This window comes from Tupaia chinensis, unplaced genomic scaffold (genome assembly GCF_000334495.1).
Source record: "Tupaia chinensis unplaced genomic scaffold, TupChi_1.0 Scaffold000314_1, whole genome shotgun sequence".
NCBI classification, from domain to species: domain Eukaryota; kingdom Metazoa; phylum Chordata; class Mammalia; order Scandentia; family Tupaiidae; genus Tupaia; species Tupaia belangeri.
Window position 1 is genome coordinate 4,234,007 of NW_006159807.1, and position 12,997 is coordinate 4,247,003.

At 40.5% G+C, this 12,997-nt stretch overlaps 1 protein-coding gene across 1 annotated transcript in view; it reads right to left on the minus strand.

The window, feature by feature from the left end:
* MAP3K20 (mitogen-activated protein kinase kinase kinase 20) overlaps positions 1–12,997 on the minus strand; it is a gene marked incomplete in the record, with an annotated part of 221,492 nt that overhangs the window by 35,980 nt on the left and 172,515 nt on the right. The window contains 2 exon segments of the mRNA XM_014588849.2: positions 1–13; positions 2,085–2,129. Of these exon segments, the coding sequence (XP_014444335.1) occupies positions 1–13; positions 2,085–2,129 (58 nt within the window).

Here is a 12,997-nt window from a genome sequence, read left to right on the forward strand (position 1 = left end):
GAACCCAGAAGTACTGTGAAAGAGAGGACATATTTGGTTTTGAAGATTCACACATGGTCAGTGGCCAGTCTTAACAGTAAAACACATCATTTTCCATAGATTCAAATAGCTTTCATTCCTGGTTCAACCTCAAAGTAAGATGGGAGTTTTTTCTCATTGTCATTTTAGAACCTCAAGCTTTCAAATTGGTGCTATCTCTACTTTTAGGGGTTTTGGACAGTGGAAGGATCGTTGGTTTTTCTTCTTTGGGGAATATTTAAAAATCCTTTCAAGAGGGTTCTTACTTATCATGATTTTTCCATGTATGTGCCAGCGGTCCCCGGGTTGCTGAGGGACAAGTTTAGCCTGGAACCGTGTGAGTCACAAGGACCACACCGCACTGGGCAGTCTCAAGTGGGCCATGAAGTAGCCCCACAAGCCTGGTCAGGTCAAAGGGTAAAGTGTCCTGTGTAGAATGAGGAAGTCAGGACCCATGACCTTGGTCCTGGTAGCTCCCTTGCACATGTTTACTGGTAGTCCCTCACATTACCTGGGTGGGGGGAGATAGACCAGAGGCCAAACTCAGTCCCTCTGATTCTCTGGGGAGCCCTTGACCCTGGTATTTTATTTAAATGACCTGGAAACCACTCATCCTCAGAGCAAAGAACTAAAAATAGCTGTTAGAACTCAGTGCCTTTTTTAAAATTTCTTTTCAGATGAGATGGGCCACTTTGCAGCTGGGGATAAAGGGATTACATCCAGTCCCGCGAATAAAGGAGACCCAAAGTCCTCTTTCCTTGTTGAGCAAGGCTGGCAGGATAGCATCGCTGGGGCTCAGTGAATAGGAAGAAATAGAGGCAACTGGGGCCAAGTTCCCTCCCCGTGTGGAAGCCACTGAGGTTAGCGAGTGTTGAAAGCCATTTTATTTCACAAGAATACGAAGGGCAGAGAGGGAAAAGCTTTCACCCAGAAATGAGGGGGAGCTAGGGAAACGGACATTCTAAAGAGTTTCTAGAAGTGAGTCTGTACCTTGCGGCGCTGGGTCTGTTTCCTGGGTGGGGCCCATCCTGGCAAGGTTGGCCATCACACCTCGTTTTTCTTTTTCACTCAGTGATACCCTTAGCTTGTAAAATAGACCCAGACAGGCAGAAGTCCTGAGGCCTTTGTTCAGGAACCCTCATACCTGTTTGTAACTAAGGAAACAGCTCTGGAGATGTAACAGGCTAAGTAGGCTTGTTCTCAGGGTTTCTACCAGAGTGTGTAGAGTATACGACTTCCTTTGGACTTAACTGCCTGCATCTTCTCAAAAACACGGAGCTTCTCTGGCTACAGCAGCAGAGAATGTCTGGGAGACGTGTATCCATTCCTTCTCAGGAAGGTCAGAGTAAGGATGGCAGATACGAATTTGCCGCTTTCTGAGTAGGCCTAAGGCAGGAAGGAAATCCAGTTCAGTGGAATCCCAGCCCAGCACTGCCTTTACCAGATTCTTTCCTACTACAGCTCAAGTCCATACTTGGCATTTTAGGGAAATTTAGGATTTTTTTTTTTCAGGTATCCTTAACATTAGGCATCCTAGTTTATTTATTTATTTATTTTTAAGGGTTTTATTTATTTATTTTTTGCCATTGGACAGTCACCTGAGAGAGAGAAAGTGAGAAATCAAGAGGGATGGCCATGCCACAATCCTTTCTCCAGCCTCTCAGTATTTTGGGCACACATGCCCAAGTGTGACTCTCAAGCTGCCAGGTCCAGGACTCAAACCGTAGTCAGCCATATGGGAGTTTAGCACCTTTATCAGCATGCCACCTGCTGGCTCCCATGGCTTTAATCTTAAGATTGGTATTTATTATTGTACTCTGGAATAAGTTTAGAGCAAATGGGGGAGATGGTGTCCTCTTATGAGAGTTGAAAGGTACTTACTTTGCTTTTGAGTCCTTACTTTCCAATCATTATTGCATTCAAGACAGAAAAGAAAGCAGCATTTGTCAGCTTCTCCTAGTTAGATTCTCCTGAGACCCAGCCCCACTACCTGTGCTTTTAAACTGGTGGACAAATCTATGAAATACCTGCCCAGGTTAAACGAGGCATTAAGAGAAGAAGCTTACCACGTCATCTTCAGTCCATGCGCCAATCTCAAAGGAAGGCAGCAGCTGCATGGGAAATATGAATGAAGTGAAAAATAAAGAAAAACGATCATTGTCCTTTGGGTTTATTCTCGTCTCACTCTTTGAGCTCTCAGCTGTGGCTCTGGTTCCTTCTGCAGGATGGGAGAGTGGAAAACAATTTTCCTCACCTTAAGAGAGAGTTCTCAGTGCTCTAAGGATTTTTGACCGCAGAAACCAGAATAACATCCATTAATCTCTCACCAATGGTTCATTGTACACGTGAGGCTTAGTATCTGTGATGGATTGGTTCTAACCCTGCCCCCAACCCTTGAATTCAAAAAGTTCATTGAAAATGGTGTTAAAGTATGAATTATTTTGGTACAAAAGATTTCTTAAACCCATGAAGTTTTCTCATATATATTTTCCATGAACTTTTTGAATACACCCCCCCCACACACACACACACACTTTTTTTTTTCTTTTTTGAGAGGTTTTGCTATAGGGTGTGTGCACTCGCCAGACAGAGACAGACAGAGAGACAGAAAGCGAGAAATCACCCCCCAGGGGGGATGGCCACGTCGCAATCCCCTCTCTTCCATTTTCCTCTTGGGATCTTGGGCACGCACGCACACGCACACACACACACACACCCAGAGTGAGTTTAAGCCACCAAGTCTGGGACTTGAACCGTGGTCAACTACATGGGAGTCCAGTGGCATAGCCACTACGCTAACTGCTAGTCTCTCCCCTCCCCCACATATTTTAAACCACCTCCAGGATACCTGCTACAATGTAGGTGATATATAAATAATTATAGGGTTTTTAATATTTGTATTACTTTTGGGGTATGTATTATTTTTTTTTTTTGATTAAAATATATTTTGTGATCCACTGTTGAATCTGCAGCTGTAGAACCCATAGCTACAAAGACTGACTGTACACGTGAGCTGTGCGGTCACAGTAAACTCCTCTCTTGGTATGTGACACACCAATAGCAGTTTTACACCCCACGATAGGGCCCTGGCAGTCAAAGAGTTTCTGATCGTTGTCAGATACCAGAGCCGTCCTCAGAATTATAAACCAACATGAGGATCGTTCTATTAATGAAAATTCCAAAACTCACCTGTACTCTATACTCAGTAATAGATGACTCGTTATTCTTATTATCACAGAGGAATTTTTAAGTATTATGGAACTGTCTTAAGAAACCCTGGTTGCAGAGTTGCTCTAACTAAAACAGCCAGAAACACCTCTGTTAGGTGCACAAGCATGAATGAAGACTTCAGCAGAGGACTTCATCCTGACCATTTTCAAAACAAAGAGCTGCACATTTCCGTATTTGCCCTGTGGCCATGATCTAGATAATAAAGGCTTACATCATTTGAAAAAGGCTCATGTCCTTTCCTATAAGTTGAATTAGTTTGGTATAGCCACTAGCTTTAATTAACTCGCCCAAATGTTCAGATTGCTCATAAGATAACATGGCACAATGCCAGTTAACCTTTCTTACAAATAACGTTTGTGGAGGCTGGCTCCACGGCACGGTGGTAAGACACTGTTCCAGGGAAGCCTGATCCCATATGGTTACCATGATTCAAATACCCAGCCTGGTTGGCCTGAACCATGCCAGGCACCCCTGCAAATGCCCAGGATCTGTTGGGCTGGAGGGCTGGAGGACGGGGTGTGCAATGTGCCCAGACCCTGCGGAGGGTGAGCATCTCTCTCTACGTGTACATGCAGTGCCTATCATGAATGGAGAAAAAAAATTTTTTCTGTGGGTGAGCTGCAAAAAAGAAGTTGAATTTGGCTGTTTTAGTATTAGTATAAAAATTAGAGGGTAAATTAATCCTTCTAACGTGTGGGTATTTATTTTTGTACTCACATGCTCTGAACTGCTAGAAAAGGCACAGCCCCTGCCTTCAAGGAGCTTTTCATTTAATTTGGGTGAAGCAGGTATGGATTATACATGGACGGGTCCAAGGCCACCTTCATCCTGATTTCCTCAGAGCATAGCAGAGTGCCTGGTGTATAAGACCTGGTAACCCTTTTTTGTTGGTTTGTTTTAATTGACAGAGGGTGCAGCTGCTCACCTTGAGAGAGGCAGAGAGACAGAGGGACAGAGAAGGACCCCTCAAGTGGTGTGTGGTCACATTGCAATCCCATCTTGTCTATTGCTCTGTCTAGTCTGGATTTTAGGCACACATGTTGGTGTGCTTTTTAAGCTGCTGGGACAGGAATTTGAACTGTAGTTGGCCACGTGGGATCCAGCTCTCTTAACCACTAGGCCGCAGGGCCAGCCTGACTTGGTACTTTCAATGACAATTTTGTACAATGAATAAAACCGAAGGAAGTGTATACCAAAATGCTACCAAATTCTTTGGTACACCTGTAGGTATGCTAAAGACTGATGAGGGTTTTGTAGAATCGGATTGGAGAATGGAAGGCATGGTGGTTTGAGCTGGGTACTACAGTGCAAGAAAAGCAATGATTCCAGGTGAAGAGAACTAACAAGGCAAAAACTTGGCAATGGAGGGAAGGATGGGCACAACATGACCCCCTAACTGGTGCATTCGATGCAGTGAGTTTATGTTGGAGGAAAAACAAGAAATTAGGCAGACTCTGAGGGAGTGGGAGAAGCAGAGTTTAAAAGAAAAAAAAAAAAACTGGTTAAAAGAAACATGAACGTGTAGGATTCAAGTGTTATAAATAAATTGCAAAGCCATAAAATGTTCACTTACATCAATACTATTCTATATATACTCTGCTTTGATTCCCTCAAGGATTGCCCCTTCCCTCCTCTGGAAAACTTCAGTACGTGGGAGTTGTCAAACACACTCACCTGCTTGACTAATGTGGAGAGAAAAAAAGACTTGAGGAATAGAATCTAACACTGAACTTGATCAAAGAAAATATATGATGTTTTATTTCTTCACAGGGCAGCTGGATACAGCTGCAGAAATATGTCATTCCCTTCTTCCATCATGGAAACAACTGTGAAATAAGAACTTTTTAATTCGTTCAAGCAACAACAGATTGAGTTACAGAAATATTTCCCTGCAGCAAGCCTAGCTTTCAGAGGAAGTGTGTGTGTGCGTCTCTGGGTGTAGTGTTTTGATTTTTGTACAATTCTTAAATATTGTGCTAAACGAAATTGAGAAATAAGTATTTCTTCACTAGAATAAAGGTTGTAAATGAAACAACTAATCAAAACCACCATCATTGGTTTTAATGTCAGAAGGGGAGGAGAGGAGTTATCTTGCACTCCGAGGGTGGCTCATCAATTTGACGCCAAGGGAAAGGCGCTGGATTTGGTGAGACTCCCTCCAGCAGGATTCTTTGCACAATGCTTCCAAAGATCAGTAAGAGGAAGGCTGGGGCCAGGCACCGCTTCAAGACGATTAGAATTTGGCAAGACAGGGGATAAGAGCTAATGATCCCCAGCCACAGTGGCTTACCATTTCCTTTATGTTTTCTATGCCTTGTTAACATATGTATCTGCCACGGAATGAGTTCTAAGCCTTTCTGTCTTTCTTTGGAGGAAAAAAAAAATCCACCTCATGACTGCCCCATCACTTTACAAATGAATTATTTACACTTCAACTGACTTTCGGAGAGAAGAGCTCACACTCACGTGCATGTATGTGACAGTGATTCCTTCAAAGGAGGTTGGGAATCCAATCTAACAAAGCTCTTATATACACAGCAACACATAACAAAGAGATTTACTGTCAAAACGTTTATTGCAAAATGGAGTCTTAGAACAAAGGAGAGCAAAGAAAAGTTCACATCGAAATGAAATGTATGACACCAACTTGGATTTCTGAATACATTGCGGACTCTGTGCTGGAATATCAAATTCCAACTAGGAAGCCAGTAACTGCATAGTTTTACCACACGAGAGTAAAGTTTAATCTTCCATACAAACATTATACAAGATATTTGGCATAGGAGTTGCTCCGAATAACATTGCAGTCAAATAACTGAGAAAAGATTTTTTTTTTTAAGTGATAATACCTTCTATTTGAAACTCACACTCAAAGAATATAAATATTTTCTCTTATTTAGTATAAAATTTAAAGAGTGCAAAGGCAGCATGTGCAGAGTATTGTATCTGACATTAATAAATGCTATTCTGCACATGGTACGGAGTCATTAACGGAGGTGCTTGGAACTCTATTTTTGGAGTAAATAATCACATGCCAGAAAGCTCCTCGCAGGCAACAGAGTGAAAAGTCAGAATCTGAGGAAACACAGTTTGCCCTCCAGATTTGCTGACAGACACTCGTTCTTCACAGACGTGCTGCATCTGGAGCTATGAGGCTATGCTACCATCAAAATAAAAGAACAGATTCTTCTCTCTGACGATGCCTAAACTAAATGGAAACGTAGTCTTAGTCAAAAGCAGCTAAAGGTGCCTGATTATAGAAAAAATATGCTCTATCATATATGTGGTACGGTGAGAATGCTAGTTTCAAAAGGCTACAACAAGTCTAGTGAAACAAACAAAAAAAAATGTAGGCATCCATATTTTACTCAGAACATGTTCAAAACTGTCTTTCAGAAAACTCTTAGCACTCTAATGCAAATTCTGAAAAATAAAGTTATGTACATAATAATACAATAAGACTCATTCTCTCCTAACATCTTTCCCCACTCCCAATTTCTCAGCGTTAATGGGGATCAAGTTTGGATCACTGGGCTGGTGTGAAAGCTGAACACATGCAACGCATGTTCAAAGTCACTGGCTGAAACCAGTCTTGACATTTCCAGAGCATCAAAAACAGTGGCCATGTGCCTGCAACCTCTTCCCATTGCTCATCTGTGTAAAAGAGTAAAATGTGATTTTGCATTTTAAAAATGACCGTTAGGACTTTTTCATGAACCTAGTTACTTTGCAGAGTTGTGGTTAACTCCAGGAGGTGTTGTTTTTTGTTTTTTGTTTTTTGTTTTTTTTTGTTTGTTTGGTTTTTATTGTGGATTCAGTATACTAGGAGAATGACTTCCATGTGAACTTGGCTTTCATAAAGAGTCTACCAGCATTCCTAAGGGCAAAGAAACCATTTCCACAAATGGGAATTTAAGATAAAGTGACAAACTTACAGAATTCAGACTATGTAATTGTTGTAATTCTGCAAATACATTTTTTGACTTGGGTAATTCTGTTGGGGAAGAAAAATAAGACTTGTCACTCTAAAACTGCCAGTTGTTAGTGGGTATGGGACAATGCTACTGGTGTTCGAAATGGGATGCTGTACTGGGTGGGACTGTCCCTGGTATAGAGGGTGTTGTTATTTTTGACACTAGGCACCATATGTCACCATAGTCACTGTGACAACGAAAATAATGCCATATTTTCAGCACTCCTAAATATGACTAGGTGACAGCATTACCCTAGCCGTCAGATGTCACACAAGTTGGATGTCGTCAAAGCCTACTGATCTACTCATGAGCTAAGAAGGCAAAAGATGGGAACCAACAGATGGCATAGCAGTTATGTTGCTGGACTCCCACAGGGCCAACTGAGATTCGAGTCTGGACCTGGTGGCTTCAAACTCACTTTGGGTACATGTGCATGCATGACCAAGATCCTGGGAGGAGAATGGAGCAGAAGGGATTGTGGCATGGCCATCCCCCTTGGGAGGTGATTTCTCACCTTCCCTCTCACTGTGTCTGTCTCTCTCTTTCTCCGGCAAGTGCACATGCTCTAAGACAAAAATCTCTCAAAAAAAAAAAAAAAAAAAGGAAAAAATGGTTACCAGCAGTTGGTGTAATGGCTATGTTGCTGGACTCCCATGTAGGTGACCGCAGTTTGCGTCCTGGACCCGGTGACTTAAACTCACACCGGGTGCATGTGCATGCATACCCAAGATCTCGAGAGGAGAATGGAGGACAAGGGATTGTGGTATGGCCATCCCCCCTGGGGGAGTGATTTCTCGCTTTCTGTCTCTCTCTGTCTTTCTGGAGAATGCAAAAACCAAAACCAAAACCAAAACCAAAACCAAAAACCTCTCAAAAAAAAGGGGGGGGGCAAAAGATGAAAGTATGACTGACAATTATTACCATAATCTAGAGTTTTTCAATTTTTGTTTTGTACCTTTACTATTGTCAGTGTTCCTCTAACTCTTTTTTCTAATTGTACATTTTGGTAAGCAAAGTCATTGGAACCATTTGCCACTTCAAAAACCAATCTGAAAAGTGACCTAGAGGTCGCATAATGAACCTCGCCATTAGAAATTCTGTTAAGTATTTCTTAATAGAGTCAATTAATAGAGGCTAAAGTCTTATAAATAATCTTCACAGAATGGGAACACTAGGAAATTATGTTTATGTGATCCAGGCTTCCAGGATGTTTTAACATTTTCAAAGCACTGGAAGGGCACTGATTTGGAACAGAAAATAAAATAGCCAATGCCATATGGTAATAATCTCCAGTCTCATTGTGTAGGTGCAGGACAATTTCAACTCCCAACTGAGGTCCATTCACCAAAGTCCTCATACTTTCTTGCCGGTAGAGTACTGAGCTACATCTGACTCTGGAATATTGGTGAGGAAATGGTAGCAGTTATGAGATGGGGGAAATATTACCTCATCAATAGTAAACCCCGATCTGGGTAGAGAGTCATTACTCTCCTCTATAGGCCCTATTTGGCTACTTTTATTAATGCACCAAAACTTTATGTATAATCATATGCACTTATATGTAAATTTACAAAATGTTTCATTTGATTTATTGAATTTATGGCCGATTATTCTTTTTTCTTAATTTATTATTTTTTTGCTATAGGGTACATGTGTTCACCAGAGACAGAGAGAGAAAGACAGAGAGGGAAAGTGACAAGCAATCCCCCAGAAGGGATGGCCACGCTGCAGTTCCTTCTCCTGTGTTCTCCTCTCAGGATTTTAAGCACACATACACACATGGCCACTGTCATTTTCAAGCTGCTTCATCCAGGACTCAAATCGTAAAGTCATCCACGTGGAATCCAGCACCTTAACCTTTGTGCTACCTGTAGGCTGGTGAATTATCCTTAAATGAGGGTTTACATTCTTACACAGACTGCACAGATCCTGAAATTGGGCCATACAAGGTCACCTTTTTCACTGTTGCTAAAAATGCTACTTTGCCAATGAGGTCCTTTTTTTTAACCATGTTTTAAAAACCTCAGTACTCTCCCATGGGCCTTATTCTCCTTCCTGGCTTCAATTTCATCATGAACACATTGAATGTTAATTTCTTATCTGGTGCACTTTTTTTGTTATTATTGATCTACTAGCTTACCAGGATGTAAGGGCCAAGAATGTAGATTTTCATCTAGTTGCTCCTAAGAACAGGACCTGGCACAGAAAGTGGCTCGATGGTTATCTGTTGAATGAATGATTTTATCTTTGCCTGCGAAGATGTGCAAGAGGCTTTTAAGTCCCATGTCTTTGGCTTTTTCCTTCAGGTTGCTGGACCATAGCACCCCGGGCATGTGGGAAGTCACAAGTCACAAGCCATCCCTTTTACTCAACTCCCAGATTCCCTGCTGCAGCGGCCTCGCTTGAGTCAGGGAGTCCTCTGTGTCTGAGCTCAGACGTGCTGCCTATTAATGTGTTCTATGCCAATACCAATGCTTGTCCAGACAGAGAAATTGTAGCAGAGTGGGGATGTGAGAATCCCATCTTCCTGGACAAAGGTTTACTTATTTGTGTTTATTTAGCCTAAGGGTGGTAGCTCTGAGGTTAACACGTCAGACAAGGAAACTGGGCCAGGGCTCATAGTTTTCAATGAGCAACAGAATAAATCTGTTTGTATAGCTTACATTCTAAGAATGGTCTCTTTATTTTCCTTGAAAGCTATTCACTTTTAATTTCATCTTGTTACTAAGCAAATATCACTTGACATGGATAGTTTAGTTTTCCAGAAGCTACTGAAACCACTTTATTTTTCAGTTTCTTTTCACTGGCACAATGAATAGTACCTAATATTAGCTAGCTGAGTGTGGTGCTTTGTTAAATGCTTTACATATATTATTCCTTTTAATCTTTGGAATTGGGTACTATGATTACTCCCATGTTAAAGATGAGCATACAGACCCAAGAGGTTAAATAATTTGCCCAAAACTATGTAGTAAGGAGGCCCAGCATGTTGAATCACATTCAGACTCCATATCCCTCTGTTTATCACTGCTATACGGGCTGTTCTACATCTCACACCCAAAATGCTTCACTAGTCATTTCTTTCCAAATCAAGCTGGTACAGCATACTGATCATCTTGCCATGTTTTATTCAGTTCTTAATGGGAATTGGAAAGACATCACACTTCAAATTCCAAGCGTGGCTTTATGATTTAGTATCGTTAGGCACTGTATTAGATATCTATGGTGATATCATTTTTTTTCCCCTTTCCAGAGGGCATGTGTACTCACTAAAGAAAGATGGGGTGACAGACAGAAGAAGAGTGCTTCTTGTGGGGAATGGTCATACCATAATCCCTTTTCCTCTCTCTCTCTGTCCTTCTGAAATTTTGGGCATGCATGCACATGTACCTGGCATATCTTTCAAGCCACCAGGTTCAGGACTCAAACTGAGAGGTCAGCCATGTCGGATCCAGCTGTCTTAACCATCAGGCCAAGGAGCTGGCCCAATGATATACTTTCTTAAAAGTTCTACAATAAGAACCACCAAAGATATTTTAATTTAATAATGAAATAAATGGCTGCTTTTTAATTTAGGTTGAAAAAAAAACAGTCTTTGTTCTTTGGCCTTTCTTTATATAATCAAAAAAAGTTTTTTTAAAACTGTTTTAATAAGCTTTGACGAATATGCGGTGAGATTCTAAGACTATATCTGGCTATTATATTTCAGAGCCACACCTGTTTTTACTTCTTGAAAACACCAGCATCACTGAGCAGGATTAAAAATCAAAGAAAACTCTGGAAGGCTAGCTTTGCTATAGAAAGGACCCTTCAGCCTGTGCTTTTGTCTAACTAAGGATAACTTATTTTTACTATTCCTTTTCTATTACTTAATTTCCTCTTTAAAATATCTACATATATATTTAGAATCCAGGATTAATATGCCCCTCTTGAAAATAACCAACAATGCACACCCCTTCTTACTGGAAGTGGGGAACAGGCATGTGCCCAGCACGCACCCACCTGGAAGTATCCCTTTAAGACCATACCCTTCTCTCTGTATAAAGTACAAGTTAAGCCTTGGATGACAGAGTGTTGTTGTTACGAAGCTTCCAGGCTGGCATTGGTATGAAAGTGTGCAACATCCGCTCTGTTGGTTTCAAATTAGAGTATTTCTCCTTCAAACGGACTGCTGAGAACACCTCTCAGGTTGTACTTTGAGTAGCTTGCTACTGAGTATTGAAAATTCTTGGTATTTAGGTATTTCAGAAGAGCATTTTATTATAACTGTCTTTCATCTCTTTTTGTTGTTGTTGGATTTTATAGTCACTATCAATTATTTCTGACATACAGGGTATTGTCATAGAAAAAAAAATGTAGTATGCTATAGAAGTGTCAAATGCCAAAGAAGAATTAGCAGTTAGGAGTACTTGTTCAAAATGTAAGTTTTTTGTTTTTTGTTAACCAACTGAATAAAAGACACAACATATAGTCAAATACAAACTATTTTTTTAAAAAAGAAAAAAGCCAAAATGTTATTAGGTAAAAAGTACTATATTGTATACATAATCACAAATTTCTATAATCAGGCACCACATTTGCTGATGCATAAATACATCTTTTTGGCTTAATCCCTGTCCCCCCATCTTTCTGTAAGCAACAACAACAACAAAATCAAAAGTAAAGTTAATAAAGAAATTACTGTCATGTGAATGTGGCCTAAAAGTGTAGTGCTTGGTTTTCTGCCTCTTTACTGGTTTAGGTACAGACTGAGATACCAAGTGTTTCTTTTCCTTTTTTTTTTTTTTGAACATTTTCAATTTTATTACTCTGTTTTCTGCTTTCATTCACTATTATTTTCCATGTCATTATCCTCCTCCTCACCGTCATCATCATCGTCACCTTCTGACAAGTCAAAATCACTGAACCCCAGGGCCATGTTGACTTTCTTCCCCTTTCTCTTAGATGTGGTTTTAGAAGAATTCTGCTTGGCTTGCATGTTTATCTGCATCCCAGAATGCATCACAGCTCCTGCTTTGTTCATTGAGAAGATATCCCCAAAGCCCATCAGCATCATGGCCTGCAGACTTGGGTTCATGCCATGGCCCTCCCCGTTACTTGTTGCTGTGATCTGACATGACATCTCTGCACTGTTTGACTCCTCTGTTTTAGATTCAAAGTAAGACTCCTCAGACATTCTTGCAGCAAGAGGCAAGAGAAGCTATCAAAAGGGAAGAAAGGACAGAAGTAAAAAAAAGAGAAATTAGGACCAATTTAAATAAGGGAAATAGATACCACACAATTAGTTGGTACTACACAGGAGGTAAATGATTAGTGAAATAAATGAATGTAGGGAATTATGTGAGAATTTATTTAATGGCAGATTTGGCTCTAGCATGTTCGCCACGATTTATGAGTGACAGAATGAATCGCAACCAAAAGTTGGCAAAGCACCACCGCAAGGCAAATTTCAAATGCAAAGGAGGTTGCAGATTTTAAACCTTCATTTTGCATAAAACAAAATAGGTTTTGAGATTTCTCTTAATTTTTTCCCATTTCACCTTCAGTCAGAAACATTTAGTTAACAATAATAATAATAATAATAATAATGATAAAGAAATTAAGTAGAGATTAAATCTCAAGTAAAAATTAAGAAACTTTGTTCCAAAGAAGAAAAGCTTAGAGGAAGTACAAAAACAGTTCAGCAGTCAATACAGTTCTAGGGAAATGTGGGTTGTTACCTCCTTTATAGCAAGATGAGTACTCTGACTACACAGTAAAAATCAGTCTAGAAT